A 15,810-nucleotide genomic window follows, 5' to 3' on the forward strand; every position below is an offset into this window, starting at 1 on the left:
GTGACACCTTCACTGTGTTTGTTTAGTCAAACAGTCCAACATTATAACTAATACATTAAATATTTGAAAATATCAGAAAAGTATTTGTAAAATATGGGGGAAAAATGGGAAAAATATCAGAAAAATATGTAACAAATGTCTTGAAATGATTAGTAAAATATCTGAAAAAATTTCCCAAAAATATGTGGAAGATATCCAAAAAATTGTCAGTCAAATGTGTGAAAAATATCCGAAATTTTTGGGTAAAATATGTGAAAAACAAATGAGAAAAATATCCGAAAATTATGTAACAAATGTCCAAAAATAATTAGTAAAATAAATGAAAAATATCTGAAAAATGTCCCAAAAATATGTGAAAGATATCCACAAATTGTTAGTCAAATGTGTGAAAAAATATCCGATGATTATGGGTAAAATATGTGAAAAATGTCAGAAAACTATCCCAAAAATGTCTGAAAAGTATTAATAAAATATGTGAAAAATATTTTTTTTAATTATTAGTCAAATGTTGAACAATATTTGAAAATTATTACATTATTATTACATTTTACCCCCAGAAGAAAATAGAATAAGTGTTATCAGTAAGTAGTTTGACTCCATGTACTGTAGTACATCATCACTACTTTTTAATGTATTATCTGTAGGTATTATTCACTTTACTCCTATATGGTATTTTCATCAGAACATGATGTCAATGAAGTTTGAATTTGAATTAAATTGAATAAGTGAGACACCGTTTTTCTCTGTGTGTGTCCCAGTTTGATTGACAGGAGAGGTCTGATCCAGTCCGACACACCACAGACCGTCTCCCAGTCTAACCAGTCTAATGGGACCAGCAGCAGCTACGCCTCCACCCAGCACCACAGTCACATGGTAGGTGGAGGACGACGTCACTGCTGATCACTTCATGTATTATGTATTGTTTATATATTATATATAATTTAGGGCTGATGAACAGATGTCCTGTCTGTGAACTGTGTCCTCAGTGTGATCAGGATCAGTGCATCCACAGCACCAAGTTTGTCCTGCAGGCTGCAGCGACCCCTCTGCTCCACAGCGACCCCGTGGTCCTGGCCCCTCTGCCGGGGAAGACCACCTCGCTGGCGGGGCCCTGCGCCTACCTGGCCCCCTCCCAGCCCTCGCTGCCGTCCTGCGGGGGAGACGTTCTGACCCTGAGGGACGCCGCCGCCGACTCCCACTGCCACCACCACCTCCACCATCACCACCATCACCACCACCACCACTTCGTCAGCCCGGAGGAGACGCCCTGCAGCACGCCGCAGGGCGCCCTGCCCTGCCCCGCCCACCTGCACCTGCACCCGCACACGCACCCGCCTGTCCCCAGCCCCGCCGCCCTGTACGACCCCTCCAGTCAGGACGCTCTGCACGAGGACTCCGTCAGAGGGCTGGTTAAACTCAGCTCCGTCTGAACATCTCTTTAATTTTCACCTGTTTGACTTCAGTCCCGTGAGTTTACATCCTCCCGTTTTTATCAGCATTTTTAATTTACGCGTAAAAAAACAACGGAAATTTGAGAAAAAAAACATCTAAATATCTGTAAACTGTTTCCTGTCTGAGGTGTAAAACAGAAACAGACATGGTGAATTAATGATGACGTACATCAATCATGTGACTTAAACGTCACTGAAGAGACAAAAACATCACATCTGCAGTTTCTTTTGACGTTTCCTGGAAATTTAGTTAAAATTTAGATGGAAACTTGGCTGATGACACGACAGAGAGTCCGTCAATCCATCAGTGCAGATACGTAGCGGAGTAAAAAGTAGAAAGTCCAAAACCAGAACCTCCAAACTGCTGCGGAGCTTCTCCTGCAAACAGGCGATTTTAAAAGTTTGGTGGGTTTTCTTTAACCCTCTGGAGTCCAGCTTCATTTTCATTAATATTTGCCGACTTTCTCTGCATTCATTATTGTCTTTCTTTATCTTCTTTTAAAACCGTCCTCACAAGTCTGACTTGCCAGGAAACCCTGAAATACAACAAAAATGACACGTGCCTATAAATATGTACAAATCTTTAATTATTATCACTTAAAATATTATTAATATATTATTATTATTATAGCAGAAAAATGTAAGAAATCTACATGTTCAAGTAATTTTATCCAATTCCGTCTGCCTGTAAATATCTAAAAATAATTTATAACATTTCTATGGTCTACAGACATAAATGAGTCTCTACGTGATATTATTAATAAAGTTATGTTACTATAAATCAAACACCCTGAACTCCAGAGGGTTTTAAATAAAAAATATAACAAATAGACGCCGGCGTAAACACTGTAAAGCAAAGAAAATGTCCTTTTCTGAAATGTTCATTATTAACTATTTCACCATTTCTGTTTGACCCGCTGATCTGCTGGACCAAAGTCATGTTTTGTCCTCCGTCTGTTTTGATCTCTACAGGTACGGAGTCATAGGAGTGCCATACAAAAAAGAATAAATCTGTAAAAGAATAAGAAAATAAATGTCGAAATATAAAGAAGAATAAATGAAAAAAATAAACAAGTAAAGACAGTTAAAATAAAAATAAAAAAACCTGAAAATATAGAGTAATTTATATGAAAAAATAAATAAATATATATATAAAATAGAGATACAGATGTAAATGAAAATGCTTATAATTATTCTTTTATATTTTGTTATTTGTCTTCATATTTCCACATTTTTTTTTTAAATTTTTTTTTTACAAATTTATAATTTTTTACAGTACTCCTAGGACTCCATATGCAGCATCCCTCCTCCTTCCTGTAGGAGTGCCATAAAAAAAGAATAAATCTGTAAAAGAATAAGAAAATAAATGTAGAAATATAAATCAAAGAATAAACAAGTAAAGCCAGTTAATTGACAGCTTGGCCATTTAAGGAATAGCAAAAACTATAGGGAAAAGAATAAGGAAAAATTAAGGGATCAAAATGAATAAATTACATTATATATAAAAATAAAAAACTGAAAAAATAGAGTAATTTATAAGGAAAAATAAATAAATATATATTTATAAATATATATATATAAATAAATATATACAGAAATAAATGAAAATGCTTATAATTATTTTTTTTTACATTTTGTTATTTGTCTTTCCACATGTATTTTCTTATTCTTTTACAGATATATTATTTTTATGGCACTCCTATGGCTCCATATGCAGCATCCCTCCTCCTCCCTGTTTGACGCTCCTCTGTGGTTTTGATGAGGTCAAATTCAGTTTCCTGCTAAAACAAAACAAACATTTCACCCAGAATAAGCTACTCCGGTGCCAAACGGACCTCCGCCTTCAGCCGCAGTCGGGCCAGGACCAAAGTCAGAACGACTGACCTTTTTTTTTTACAAATCAAGCGGTGGATTGTGAAGTTTTTAATAAAGAGAATTGACTCTTATTCTCAGAAGAGCTAACTGACCCGACGTGAATCTTCAGGTTTTCATTTTGATTCTGCGGAGAGGAAAGAGAAAAACACGAAGCAGGACTGAGTTTCTCAAAGTTCATCAGTTTGTGTCGAGCGGAGCAGCAACAACACTGCCAGATGTTCGCCTCTGCAAAGCCCCCGGCCACACCAGAGATTTTAATTCATTTTAACGGATTGACTCGCAAAAGTGAAGTAAATCCACGCAAAAATGTTCGTGTCAAGTTCAACTTTGATGAACTTTATCTCGTGAATTTTGCAGTGCAGCTGTGTGTCACCGAACAGTTTTATTGAAGCTCCTCTGTCAGAGTATAAACATCCTTAAAAATAAGGCCTAGAAGGTATTAAAATCATTTAACTTGGTGAACCTGCAGAAACCCTGTGGCAGCTGTCAGCGACATGAGATTGAATTAAAAACAATAAATGCCTTATTTTTTATTTTATTTCTTTAATGTAAAATCTGTGTCGGCTTTAACAAGACCCAGCAGTGAGGCACGAAGCTGAGATAAACTGAAAATAATCACTGACATGTTGTTTTTTAACTCGCTGCCCTGGATGTGATCTTTTTCTAGACAGGGGATGAATGCTCACCTGAGCGCTGCCTTATGGAAGACCATTTCTGCCAGTTAAAGAAAAAAATAAGATGAAAACTTAGCCTTGTGTTGAAAAAAAAAAAAGATTATGCAAGACATTATGATGAGAAACTTTCTCAAAATAATGACTTAGTATCTCAAAATAAAAATAATGGCATTATTTTGAGACACTAAGTCATTATTGTGAGATTCTACGTCATTATTTTGAGAAGGTTTCTCATTATTTTGAGATACTATGTCATTATTTTGAGATACTAAGTCATTATTTTGAGATACTAAGTCATTATTTTGAGATACTAAGTCATTATTTTAAATTACTACATCAGTATTTTGAGAAAGTTTCTCATTATTTTGAAATTCTGCGTCATTATTTTGAGATTCTGCGTCATTATTTTGAGAAAGTTTCTCATTTTTTTTGAGAAAGTTTCTCATTATGTTACGATACTATGTAATTATTTTGAGATTCTGCGTCATTATTTTGAGTTTTGACATTATTATTTTAAGAAAGCTTCTCATTATGTTGAGATTCTACGTCATTATTTTGAGAAAGTTTCTCATTTTGAGATACTAAGTCATCATTTTGAGAAAATTTCTCATTATTTTGAAATAGTGAGTAATTATGTCAAAATAAAAATAATGGCGATATTTTGAGATACAAACTCATTATTTTGAGAAACTTTCTCATTATTTTATTATATTTCTACGTCATTATTTTGACTCACAGGATCTTTTCTTTGTCATCACATTGGCGGAAACGGGCTTCCATACTGCCTTCTGGGAATTGTAGGCGTGAAACTACAGTGAACTGTTGTGTCCAGATGTTGACAGGACGCCCGGCGGCTGCAGGACTCTCTGAATCACTCGTCATGTTATCTTCACTCTGGTGATGATGTATCTTAGTAATGAACGTTGACATCCAATCAGTGTGGGAGACACAAACCTGCTGATTGGACGATTGATAACGTCCAGTCTGTGTGCCACTTTGCATTCAGTTTCATAATAATTGTGGTTTTGTGCCAAGAACACCTCCAGCTATTTCATTAGCAACTGTGGATTTCAATAAAACATACTCTTTTAAAAAAAAGAAAGTCACTTTGTATGTATTTTAAAGCATAAAAGAATAAATCATTTTAAATATGTCCAATTAATTTTTGGTTGTTGCCTAAATATACATTTACAAGCAGTGGTGGAAAGTACATTTATTCAATGTTGAGGTACTTGTAGTACTAATTTATTATTCTATTCTACTACATTTCAGAGGCAAATACTGTACTTTAAAACAAAATATAATCAACTAATAAATAAATAATAATAATGATTGTCATTAAAATGAGCTTCCACCTTTACAAGCTGCAGCATTATATTGATGAAGACTTAAATGCATCAATAATTATCCAGTGATATTATGTTATTATGAAATGGGCCATTCTGCATAATGAGTACTTTATGTACTTTATATTTTGATACTAATACTTTTTTGTGTGTGTTTATTGGTTTTCAGTTTTACAGGTAAGTTCAATGCAAAAATTACATTTTGTGTTTTACAAATGTGAGTGAAAAGAGAAAAAAAGTATTATTATATAAAAAGATAAAATAAATAAAATTATAAATTATAAAACACACAAAAATAAAGGGGGGTTCAAGTTGCTTAAGAATTCAATATGATTCATTAATGTGATGTGTCTAAAAATAATGACAATGACTCTCGGTCTGCAAATTACATGATATTGATACTTTTGTACTTTTGCTTAGTCAAAATATAAATTTGTATGTGTATATATATGTGTATATGTATATATATATATGTGTATATGTATATATATACATATATGTATATGTATATATATATGTATATATGTATATATACATATATGTATATATGTATATATGTTATATTTTATTTAAGCAAAAGTACAAAAGTATATTATTTATTAATTCATTTATATATTTATTTGTTTATTTATTTATTTATATATTTATTTTTTCATTTTTTTATTTATTTATTCATTTATTCATTTATTCATTTATTCATTCATTTATTCATTTATTTATTTATTTATTTGTTGCTTTATTGCTTTATTGCTTTATTTATTTATTGCTTTATTGCTTTATTTATTTATGTATTGCTTTATTGCTTTATTGCTTTATTTGTTGCAGGTGTTCATCCCAGCCGCCAGGTGGCGTCTCTGACTGTGACGTAACTTTACAGACTCTGTCGTTGTCTTCCCGAGCAGCCAATCAGAGCTCTCGCTGACGTAGCAAGCCGGAAACAGCTGATCAGTTATCTTCCGGCCGGCTGCGGTTAGCAGGAAGTAACTTAATAACATCTGCTTTTAGAGGGAAAAAGAAGTTAAACTGTCCCTTTCAGAGCCTGAAACCTGAACAGATGAAAGGTACAACACGTTCACTTAATCGTGGTCACAAATACACATTAATAACGTGTTTAAATCTGTGTTTATTCTGTCGAAGTGACTGTAAACTGCCGGCTTGTTCTCTTGTTTGACAGATTAGCACTTTCTGAGATTAAAGCGCAGACAGTCAGCTCCACTTCACGTTATCATACCCGAGCAAACACATGACCCCTCTAAATGTAGAGTTAATATAGTACCTGGTGTGTAATATTCATATTTTGGCGCTAAATTGTGGTGACAACGCCTTAATGTGACGGGAAGAAACACAAGAAAGGGCGGCGGCGGGAAACAAAACAAAACATTACAGACATTACATTCATTCATTGGTTTCATTGCTTTTTGGGTTTTGTAAGGAAAAGATTGTTGACAGATATAATTCCATTTCTTTCATAAATACAAAGAAATTAGTTTGCTTTTTGTTAATGTGGAACTTCAAGAGAATTAAAATTAAATTAATAAGAACAAATGCATTACTGTCTTTGTCACTGTAACCATAGCAGCCAAATATAATATTTCTATAGTACAGTGCAGAATCTGAGAAAATGTTAACAAGTATAAAATATCTTTCCACAATTCACATATAAATGTACAGGACCAGAATAAATGAGAGGAGCGAGTTTCAGGATGTGATTCACAGAAGGAACAATTTACATCTATGGCACTCTTTAACTTCTGTAAGAAGTGTTTCACTGGATAGAATCTGTGGATCAACTTAAATGACACCTCTTTTACCTGATTTGTTAGAAAGAACTTTTGCAGTTAGGATCAAACTTCCTTCCAGTGAATATCACTAACAAGATCAATATATATTAATATATATATAAGTCAATATCACTAACAACATTACTCCAATAAAATGTTGCTGCCGTCATTGTGATAGTTTTCTCATTATTTTGAGATTCTAAATCATTATTTTGAGAAACTTTCTTTAGTAAAACTAAAGCATAGTTTCAACATCTTTTAACGTTATGACTCTATTTAAGAATCACAGTTTTTAATGTAAAACAAATGTGTGTTTTTTGTCACAATCAGACATGTTGTGTAAGCTCTTTGTGTGATAGTTTTGTAACAGCGGTTTCGATGAGTTTTGTAACCCTGCACAAACAAAGCCCTCTCTTCTATTTCGAATTTCCCGCATCTGCCCGGGAGTCACGTGAGCTCTCCTCGCAATCTGATTGGCTCCGTCGCAGCGTCAGTGTTAAAGAGCCGGCACGAGCTGCGTTTCTATTGGCTGCTTCTATAAGGAGCGCGAATATTTCAAATATAAAAAGGGTCGAGCGGACAACAGAAGACGCTTCAGTCTCCTCCAGCGCTCCGTCTGTGTGTCAACTGCTAGTTTAGTCTTCTTCTGTTTTAACTTCACCTTTTAGTACGTTAACTTATCTTTTTATTCATCAAAATGCTTTCTACTCGCTCTCCTCTCTCCGTGAAGAATGAGAACTCCCTCAGCAGCAACATCAGCAACATGTCGCTGGACAAAGAAAACACGGTGAGAACAGAAACACACCAACTGCCTGATGATTCAAATGTTTGACCGTTAAAACGGCCAGTTTAAATTTAACCGTTAGAACCGTTAAAACAGTTTAAATTCAGTTAAACATCACAGCAGCCATTTTGTGTCCAGCTCAGTCTGACTGACCTGAATCTTAATGTGTATTTCAGTCTGAATAATCAAATAAAACCGTATTAATTCAGAATGAAGGTGTGTTTTTTTGTTCTCTGATGATTTATTGTTTGTTTGTTTCTCTTTCAGCCACCGAGCATGAACACGACCCGCATCTTGGCGTCTAAAACGGCGCGTAAAATCTTCAGTGACGCTGCGGTGAGTTGAGTCTGATCAGATCTGCTGAAAGCTTCAAAGGTTTTCATCTCATTTAACAGACAGATTCTCTGCGTTCAACATCATCACAGTCTCTGGCTGTTAGTTTGGGTTGTTTATTGTTTATTGGACTCATGTGGCGCCGAAAGATGTCCATTCTGGCGCCAACATGGAGGAACAGCTGCTACTGTTGATGTTCACCTGCTACTGCTTTTATTTATTAGATATTAAATGATAATAATGGTTCAGTTTATTGTCTAAATGTTGATGCATTCTGGATCATTTATTATTTCTCCCACAAATGTGTTTCACTGCTAGCAGCCAAAATTAGACCATTATAAACCATCAATATAAAATATTGATTAATCTGCAGTTGATCAATAACAGTTAAGATAAGATACCTGAACATTATTTTCCTCTTTAAACAGCAGCAGTAAATGTGTAACATCATCTGAACCCACAGGATTTTCCATTAGCCATAACTCTAGTTTTATAATGGATTAATTTGCACTAACTAGTTTGATTTATTAATTTAATGTGCATATTATTATGATATAAATTATAATATCAAACACAGGAAACAGTTGAAGATCATTTTTTCTCATTGAAACCGACGAAGACGTTAAAATGAGCTCTGAGTGCAGCATTAAACTTGTGAAGACAGACGAGCTGTTAAATGGACACTGACTTGTGTTTTGTCTCTCAGCCCAAAGCCGTGAAGAAGAGCAGCCGTAGTGAGGAGGAGCCGCTGCTGAAGGAGAACCCTCGTCGCTTCGTCATCTTCCCCATCCAGTACCACGACATCTGGCAGATGTACAAGAAGGCCGAGGCCTCTTTCTGGACTGCAGAGGAGGTAAACGTGGACCCGAGTCCGTCTGTAGTTCAGGTCATCAGTCTGTGTGCAGACGGAGCCGCCGGGTGTTGATGATGTCACATTAACTTCCTGTGTTTGTTCAGGTGGATCTGTCCAAGGACCTGCAGCACTGGGACTCTCTGAAGGACGACGAGAGGTTCTTCATCTCTCACGTGTTGGCGTTCTTTGCCGCCAGCGACGGCATCGTCAACGAGAACCTGGTGAGCAGTTATTTATTATTTCCAAGGCAACGCCTTAAATTATTTTATTTTGTCAAACTGTTCAAAGATATACATTTTTATTTTGGAAAATAACTCACTGAATGATTCTCCGTGTGACCACCAGGTGGAGCGCTTCACACAGGAAGTGCAGGTGACGGAGGCGAGGTGTTTCTATGGTTTCCAGATCGCCATGGAGAACATCCACTCAGAGATGTACAGCCTCCTCATCAACACCTACATCAAGAAGCCCCAAGAGAGGTGAGCTGCTGCTGGTCTGTGCTGGACCCTGTTGGTCTGTAGTGGACTCTGCTGGTTTGTACTGGTGTCTGACGGTGCGTTCAATGACCCACAGAGAATACCTGTTCAACGCCATCGAGACGCTGCCGTGTGTGAAGAAGAAGGCCGACTGGGCGATCAACTGGATCGGCAACAAGAGCGCCACATTCGGTAAACCTGCTCGCCGTGACGCCACGCAGTGTTCCTGTTCCTGGTGCTGATCATCAGGTCTGATATTGATCTGGTATCAGGTATTGATCCTAACTCTTGTTTCTCCAGGAGAGCGTGTGGTGGCCTTTGCCGCCGTGGAGGGAATCTTCTTCTCTGGTTCCTTCGCCTCCATCTTCTGGCTGAAGAAGAGGGGCCTGATGCCCGGCCTGACCTTCTCCAACGAGCTCATCAGCAGAGACGAGGTGATTATTGATTATAGATCACCAATAATATCAATATTAACTTGCATTATTGATTATAGATCTGTTTTGTGTTACTGGTTTCACTTTGTGTGTTCTGACTGGTTGGTGTTACTGGTTTCAGGGTCTGCACTGTGACTTCGCCTGTCTGATGTTCAAACACCTGGTGAACAAACCGTCGGAAGAAACCGTCACCAACATCATCAGGAACGCCGTGCAGATCGAGCAGGTCGGTGGACACTAACGGATCCCCGTCATGTTGTTCTGGTTTCTCCCCTTCAGTCAGTTGACGGTTTAACTGGTCTCACTGGTGGTTTGTTTTTAATGGCGTGTTACTGGTTTGATTGTCAGGAGTTCCTGACGGATGCTCTGCCGGTGAAGCTGATCGGGATGAACTGTGATCTGATGAAGCAGTACATCGAGTTTGTAGCCGACAGACTGTTGCTGGAGCTCGGCTTCACAAAGGTAACCATATCCCAACAACACCACAGCTCCCAGTAGGGGACCAGGTTCAGGTCTAGCAATAGAGGAGGTTCAGGTCTAGAGACAAAGAGGGTAAGGGCTGTAGACCATGTTCAGGCCTGTAGGTGGGGAGGTTTGGGTTCTGTAGATGAGGAGGAGAATCGGGTCCGTAGAGGAAAAGGTTCAGACCTGTAGATGACGAGGAAGAGGTTCAGGTCTGTAGATGAGGAGGAGGATGGGCTCTATAGAAGAGGAGGTTCAAGTCTGTGATGATGAGACGCGCAGGGGTACGGACCTCAGCCAATGATGGTGGCTGAGTGCTGCTGCAGACGTTCTGATTGGAGGACGAGTGGTTCGCCGACAGAACAACAGCAGCACGAGACAGACGCCGTCTGAACAGACCGCCGCCTCAAACGCTGGACTCTGAATGAAGAGTTCCTCTCTGACAGAACAAATGTTGAGATGTTCCTCTTTAACCCAGAACAAACTGACCTGGGTTCTGCTGTGTTGTGTCTCTGCAGATCTACCGGGTGGAGAACCCCTTCGACTTCATGGAGAACATCTCTCTGGAGGGAAAGACCAACTTCTTTGAGAAGCGTGTGGGCGAGTACCAGAGGATGGGCGTGATGTCCGGCACCACGGACAACACCTTCAGAATGGACGCCGACTTCTGAGGACGGAGGTGGAGCGAGCCACACTCAGTCACACATTTCAGAAACGTTCTCATTGAACGAGTGGAACTACATGTACAGAACTCTTGTTTTTTTAATATCAGGATGACGGCCGCTCAGCTCACAGATGGTCGAAAGACTAAATGAGCTTATCAGCGAATCGGAGCAGAGACGGTGAAGGCACTGCAGCCCAGGGTCGGTCCACACACCAGGTTTATTATCTGGATAACTGAGTAAAATGTATAAAACAGAGTTAAACTCAGCAGGTAACCTGGTAGAACTCGGATCAGAACCCTGTTTTTTTTATATTTATATATATTTTTTTTTATTAGAATGTTTTTATATTGACCTAATATGTGGTGTTTGTTTTAGTTTGTACAGTTTTGTAATAAAATCAAATCTAACTATGTAAACGCCTCAATTCAGTTCATTACTGCATGTCTACTTTAGAGTTTGGTTTAAACACAGCTAGGACGGTCGAAGGAGATTTAATAGTCTTTTAATATTTAAAGTATTTTGCTTATTCACTTTCTTCAGGAACTTACCAGCCGAGCAATAGTCCAAAATAAAACCACAATTTATTTATATATTTGGATTAAAATGGAGGTGGCTGTAGCTCAGTGGGTAGAGCGGGTCGTCCTTAAACCACAAGATTGGCGGTTTGATCCACGGCTCCTACTGTCTATCAGAAAGAAACTCAACCTCAGAAGAATGGGAGTAAAATTACTACTTTATAATATTATGACTTTATTCTCATATTCCGACTTTTTACTTAAACTTATGACTTTATTTTCATAATACTACGCCTATTTTTGATAGAGAAAACATGACCGATTCTGGATTTCACAAATATGCCTTAGAAATAAAATGATTCCAATAAAAGTTAACATAAGGAAGCAATACCACATCCTGTTTTGTTTCTTTAAAATGTAGAAAAACATATTTCTCCTGTTAGTGTGTCAGTTTACCAACATGGAGCGAATACATTAAAACATTTTTTGAAAAGCATCGTTATTTCAGAGGGAATGGCTAAAAAAAAACGAAAAAAATTCTTTACTAATGGTTATAAGTTATTTATTTATTGTCCTATTCACAACAATTACGGAGAAGCAGTCTTTGGAAATCTTACATCTCAGGTTCCATCCAACAATACTCATTAAATATATATCAGAATCATGCAAGTAAAAACACAAGATATAAAATAGTGCAGAAGTTAAAATGTAGAGATAGAAATGTATAAAATATTTATGGGAGACTGGAGAACAGTAATAAAAATAAACTGGAATGTAAACAGATTTAACATCTATTTATTACAATGTATAGCATTCACCACTGTAAACGTGTAAAGTGAATTGACAGTATTACAGTTCAAGCTTTTCTAGCAGTATATTTAAACTCTTAGCATTTTTTGGGGGTAATAAAGTTATACTATTCAGTTTTTCTGTATTTTCAGCAATGCTTTGTAATTAATTTCAGTTTAATTTATTTCATTGTACCAGATTATAATGACAAAGATCATTATAATCTAAATAATAATTTTAAACCACATATTTTTTTAAACAAATATTCCAAACACATGTAGGACATTTCATTTAATCAAATTTGTTTTTAAAAGTGGTGTAATCTCATAAATGAAGTCAGGTGGTTGTTAATGAATCATTATAAGAATCATAAGACTTGAGTTGACCTGCTACCAAACCTCTGGAGGCTGTAAAGGAGCGGACAACTACGTCATCACACCGGAACTCAATCTGTTTTTAATATAATAAAAAAACATTCAAAAAGAGACATTAACTAATCATTTTCACGTCTAACATATAATTTTATATTTTATATTATATATATTTTTTTCGATTAAAGGAAAAAACATTTTAATCCTAACGTTTGTTTACCGGAAGCCGGAAGTTGATCTCATCCGGGTAACCAACAACCGTGATGACGTAGAACACGGAAGAAAACAAAAGACCAAAGTAGCTTCAGAGCTTCACGTCGCAGCTCTTCTGCTCCAACATGTCGGTTTCTAACCCGAGACAGACGTTTTTAAACCCGGTAAGATGCCCTCTGTGTTCATCTCATGTTAAATGATCTTTTACACTAATATTCATTTAATCATTATAGTTAAATTGACTTATTATCGAGGATTAGTCGGTTAGCATGCTAGTTAGTTAGCATCTAAGCTAAGCGCTCAATTTACACTCTGAATCAGCTGCACAAATTAATGAATACTTAACGTTAAACTGTCTTGTATAACATGTCTAGATACTTAACTCAATGTTGTAGTATTCCTGGTGAATTCGGCATTTATCTCATCCTTTAAAATAACTTAATATCAGTAAAATGTGCAGATGAAAGTTTTGTTTCAGATTGCTCGCTTCTGTCGAGTACATTTATCAGGCTTCTAAAATGTACTTTCGATTCTAGTTGGGTGTATTTCATGTACGCCGAATTAAAAAGTGCCTCTTTTTACTTTGTTTATCGGCTTAGGTGAAGTAATTTAGCTAATAAGTATTTTAATACACGCGATGAAATATTAAAACGTTGATCATATCTATGGAGTTTGGTGTCAGTAAAAGAAACACCAAACTCCATTTAGAGTTAGTGCCAAATTAGATATGAATTCATTATCTTGTATAACATTTTTAAAATACTTACTTCAATTTTGTAGTATTCCTGGTGAATTCGGCATTTATATAATCCTTTAAAATAACTTAATATCAGTAAAATATGCAGATGAAAGTTTTGTTTCAGACTATGAATACATGACACTGTTTAATTACACCTCATAAAATTTACTTTCGATTCTAGTTGGGTTTATTTCATGTACGCCGAATTAAAAGGTGCCTCTTTTTACTTTTTTGATCAACTTAGGTGAAGTAATTTAGCTAATTAGTATTTTAAGACACTTGATGAAATATTAAAACGTTCATAATTTCTATGGAGTTTGGTGTCAATAAAAGAAACACCAAACTCCATTTAGAGTTAGTGCCTAATTAAATATTAATTCACTATCTTGTATAACATGTCTAAAATACTTAACTCAATTTTGTAGTATTCCTGGGGAATTCGGCATTTATCTCATCCTTCTAAAATGACTTTTACTTTTACTTGCTTTACTTTTTTCCCCACAAGGCGATCCCCTTCGCTGGGACGATCCTGGGTGGTTTGCTGCCGGGGGAGATGGTTCTGATTCAGGGCTCAGTACCGTCTGATGCTGACCGGTGAGGACTCGCAACACAAAATACAGACCGTATAAAACCTACTTGATCCACTAGAGTCCAAACCAAACATGTCCGTCTGAAATGATACACAGAAACATCAAGAATATTAAGTTTATTTTTGTACTTTTTAGTCTCAGCCAGCTTAAAGACTCACCTGTCGTCCCTTTTGTTGCAGGTTCCAGGTGGACTTCACGTGTGGCAGCAGCGTGACACCGAGGGCCGACGTGGCGTTTCACTTCAACCCGAGGTTCAAAAAGTCGCCGTGTATCGTCTGCAACTCGCTGCAGAAGGAGCGCTGGGGCCGAGAGGAGATCCTGTACGTGAAGCCCTTCACTGTCGAGGAGACGTTCGAGCTCATCATCCTCGTCCTGAAAAACACGTTTAAGGTGATGGTCCTCACACATTACATTTATATTCACATATAACATCAAGACTTTTTAATTTGTTCATCAAGTCAGATTTCAGCATATTATAATGTTACTAAGAACTTTACATAAGTACAGTTTTGAGGTACTTTACTTCCATTTTTTGCAACTTTATACTTCTACTCCACTACATCTTAAAGGTAAATATTGTACTTTTTACTGCACTGGACTACATTTATCTGACAGCTACTACTTTTTACATTTAAAAACACATGATGTGCTCATATAATATGATGCAGTACTAATCTACCCGGTAGTACACAAAGTATCTCCACATTGATGAACTACAACATTAACTCATTAGTGATAAAAACAGAATAATATAAGAATCTATAATAATAAAACACAATGAAAGGAGTCATTCGGCCTAATGAGTACTTTCACTTGTAATAGTTTTGAGACATTTGCTGATAATACTTCTGTACTTTTACTTAAGTGACATTTTTACTTGTAATGGAGTATTTTAATATTGTGGTAGTGCTACTTTTACTTTTTTACTTGAGTAAAGTGTCGTCTTGCTGCAGGTGGCGGTGAACGGAGGTCACGTGTTGGAGTATAAACACAGAGTGGAGCTGGAGCGAGTCGACACCCTGTGCATATCTGGAAAGGTCAAAGTTCAAGCTGTCGGCATCCTCCCCGTGAGCCCTGTGAGTCCTTTTCAAAAGCAAAGTTTGTGGTTATTTTTTTTCTTCATGTGATAAAACTTGTGATGAAGATGAAAGAGATGTTGTGCTGTTGTTGTTTTTAGAGCGAAGTTTCTTCTGCAGCCAGTGTGACCAAACAGGAACAACCAGAGACGAATCAGAAACCTCATCAGACAGTTAGTTTGTTCTTTTAAGTTTAATTTTCACATTTTCTCCCATCAGAGATGAAAAATCAATCAGTCAATATACAGAAAATTGATCGGTGACATTATTAGTCAACATTGATCAAATAAAACCCCAAACATGTGGAGGTCACGGCCTCCTAAATGTGAGGATTTGTTTACTTTAATTTCATTATAAATCTAAAAAGTTTGTTGTAATATTTC

The 15,810-nt window shown here is 36.7% G+C and overlaps 3 protein-coding genes and 1 non-coding gene across 6 annotated transcripts in view; all 4 read left to right on the forward strand.

The window, feature by feature from the left end:
- The window catches only part of arid1b (AT rich interactive domain 1B (SWI1-like)), a 59,133-nt gene extending 53,980 nt beyond the window's left edge, over positions 1–5,153 (forward strand). The window contains exons 27-29 of the mRNA XM_037749892.1: positions 759–873; positions 987–1,467; positions 3,129–5,153. Coding sequence (XP_037605820.1) covers positions 759–873; positions 987–1,430 — 559 coding nt within the window. The 3' untranslated portion in view covers positions 1,431–1,467; positions 3,129–5,153. The remainder of the gene's footprint in view (positions 1–758; positions 874–986; positions 1,468–3,128) is intronic.
- Positions 5,154–7,621: 2,468 nt separating this feature from the next.
- LOC119476552 (ribonucleoside-diphosphate reductase subunit M2) lies at positions 7,622–11,206 on the forward strand. 2 transcript variants are annotated; one of them, XM_037749933.1, is made up of 10 exons: positions 7,622–7,914; positions 8,179–8,247; positions 8,951–9,097; positions 9,202–9,318; positions 9,443–9,576; positions 9,671–9,765; positions 9,874–10,007; positions 10,129–10,233; positions 10,356–10,379; positions 10,988–11,206. In XM_037749933.1, the coding sequence occupies exons 1-10, from the start codon at positions 7,825–7,827 to the stop codon at positions 11,138–11,140; spliced, it is 1,068 nt and encodes a 355-aa protein (XP_037605861.1). In that variant the 5' UTR covers positions 7,622–7,824; the 3' UTR covers positions 11,141–11,206. The 2 variants fall into 2 exon arrangements, with proteins under 2 accessions (XP_037605861.1, XP_037605860.1); XM_037749932.1 differs by having other exon boundaries at positions 7,624–7,914; positions 10,356–10,469.
- LOC119477626 lies at positions 10,730–10,867 on the forward strand. Its single transcript, XR_005204282.1, has one exon. It is a non-coding gene; the product is annotated as a small nucleolar RNA SNORD94 (small nucleolar RNA).
- Positions 11,207–13,035: 1,829 nt separating the features above from the next.
- Positions 13,036–15,810, forward strand: part of lgals8a (galectin 8a) — an 8,152-nt gene continuing 5,377 nt past the window's right edge. The window contains exons 1-5 of one of the 2 annotated variants that reach the window (XM_037749940.1): positions 13,036–13,186; positions 14,267–14,355; positions 14,531–14,741; positions 15,305–15,427; positions 15,529–15,600. In XM_037749940.1, coding sequence (XP_037605868.1) covers positions 13,148–13,186; positions 14,267–14,355; positions 14,531–14,741; positions 15,305–15,427; positions 15,529–15,600 — 534 coding nt within the window. In that variant the 5' untranslated portion in view covers positions 13,036–13,147. The remainder of the gene's footprint in view (positions 13,187–14,266; positions 14,356–14,530; positions 14,742–15,304; positions 15,428–15,528; positions 15,601–15,810) is intronic. The other variant, XM_037749941.1, reaches the window with a different exon arrangement.

The sequence above is a fragment of the Sebastes umbrosus genome, chromosome 18 (genome assembly GCF_015220745.1).
Source record: "Sebastes umbrosus isolate fSebUmb1 chromosome 18, fSebUmb1.pri, whole genome shotgun sequence".
Lineage (NCBI taxonomy): Eukaryota > Metazoa > Chordata > Actinopteri > Perciformes > Sebastidae > Sebastes > Sebastes umbrosus.

Excerpts from the sequence above, each read along its gene's own strand:
- LOC119476552 (XM_037749932.1), top strand. The coding sequence starts at position 7,825 with ATGCTTTCTACTCGCTCTCCTCTCTCCGTGAAGAATGAGAACTCCCTC. Across the intron at positions 7,915-8,178 it reads CGCTGGACAAAGAAAACACG|CCACCGAGCATGAACACGAC; the intron begins GTGAGAACAGAA and ends TTTCTCTTTCAG. Across the intron at positions 9,098-9,201 it reads CTTTCTGGACTGCAGAGGAG|GTGGATCTGTCCAAGGACCT; the intron begins GTAAACGTGGAC and ends GTGTTTGTTCAG.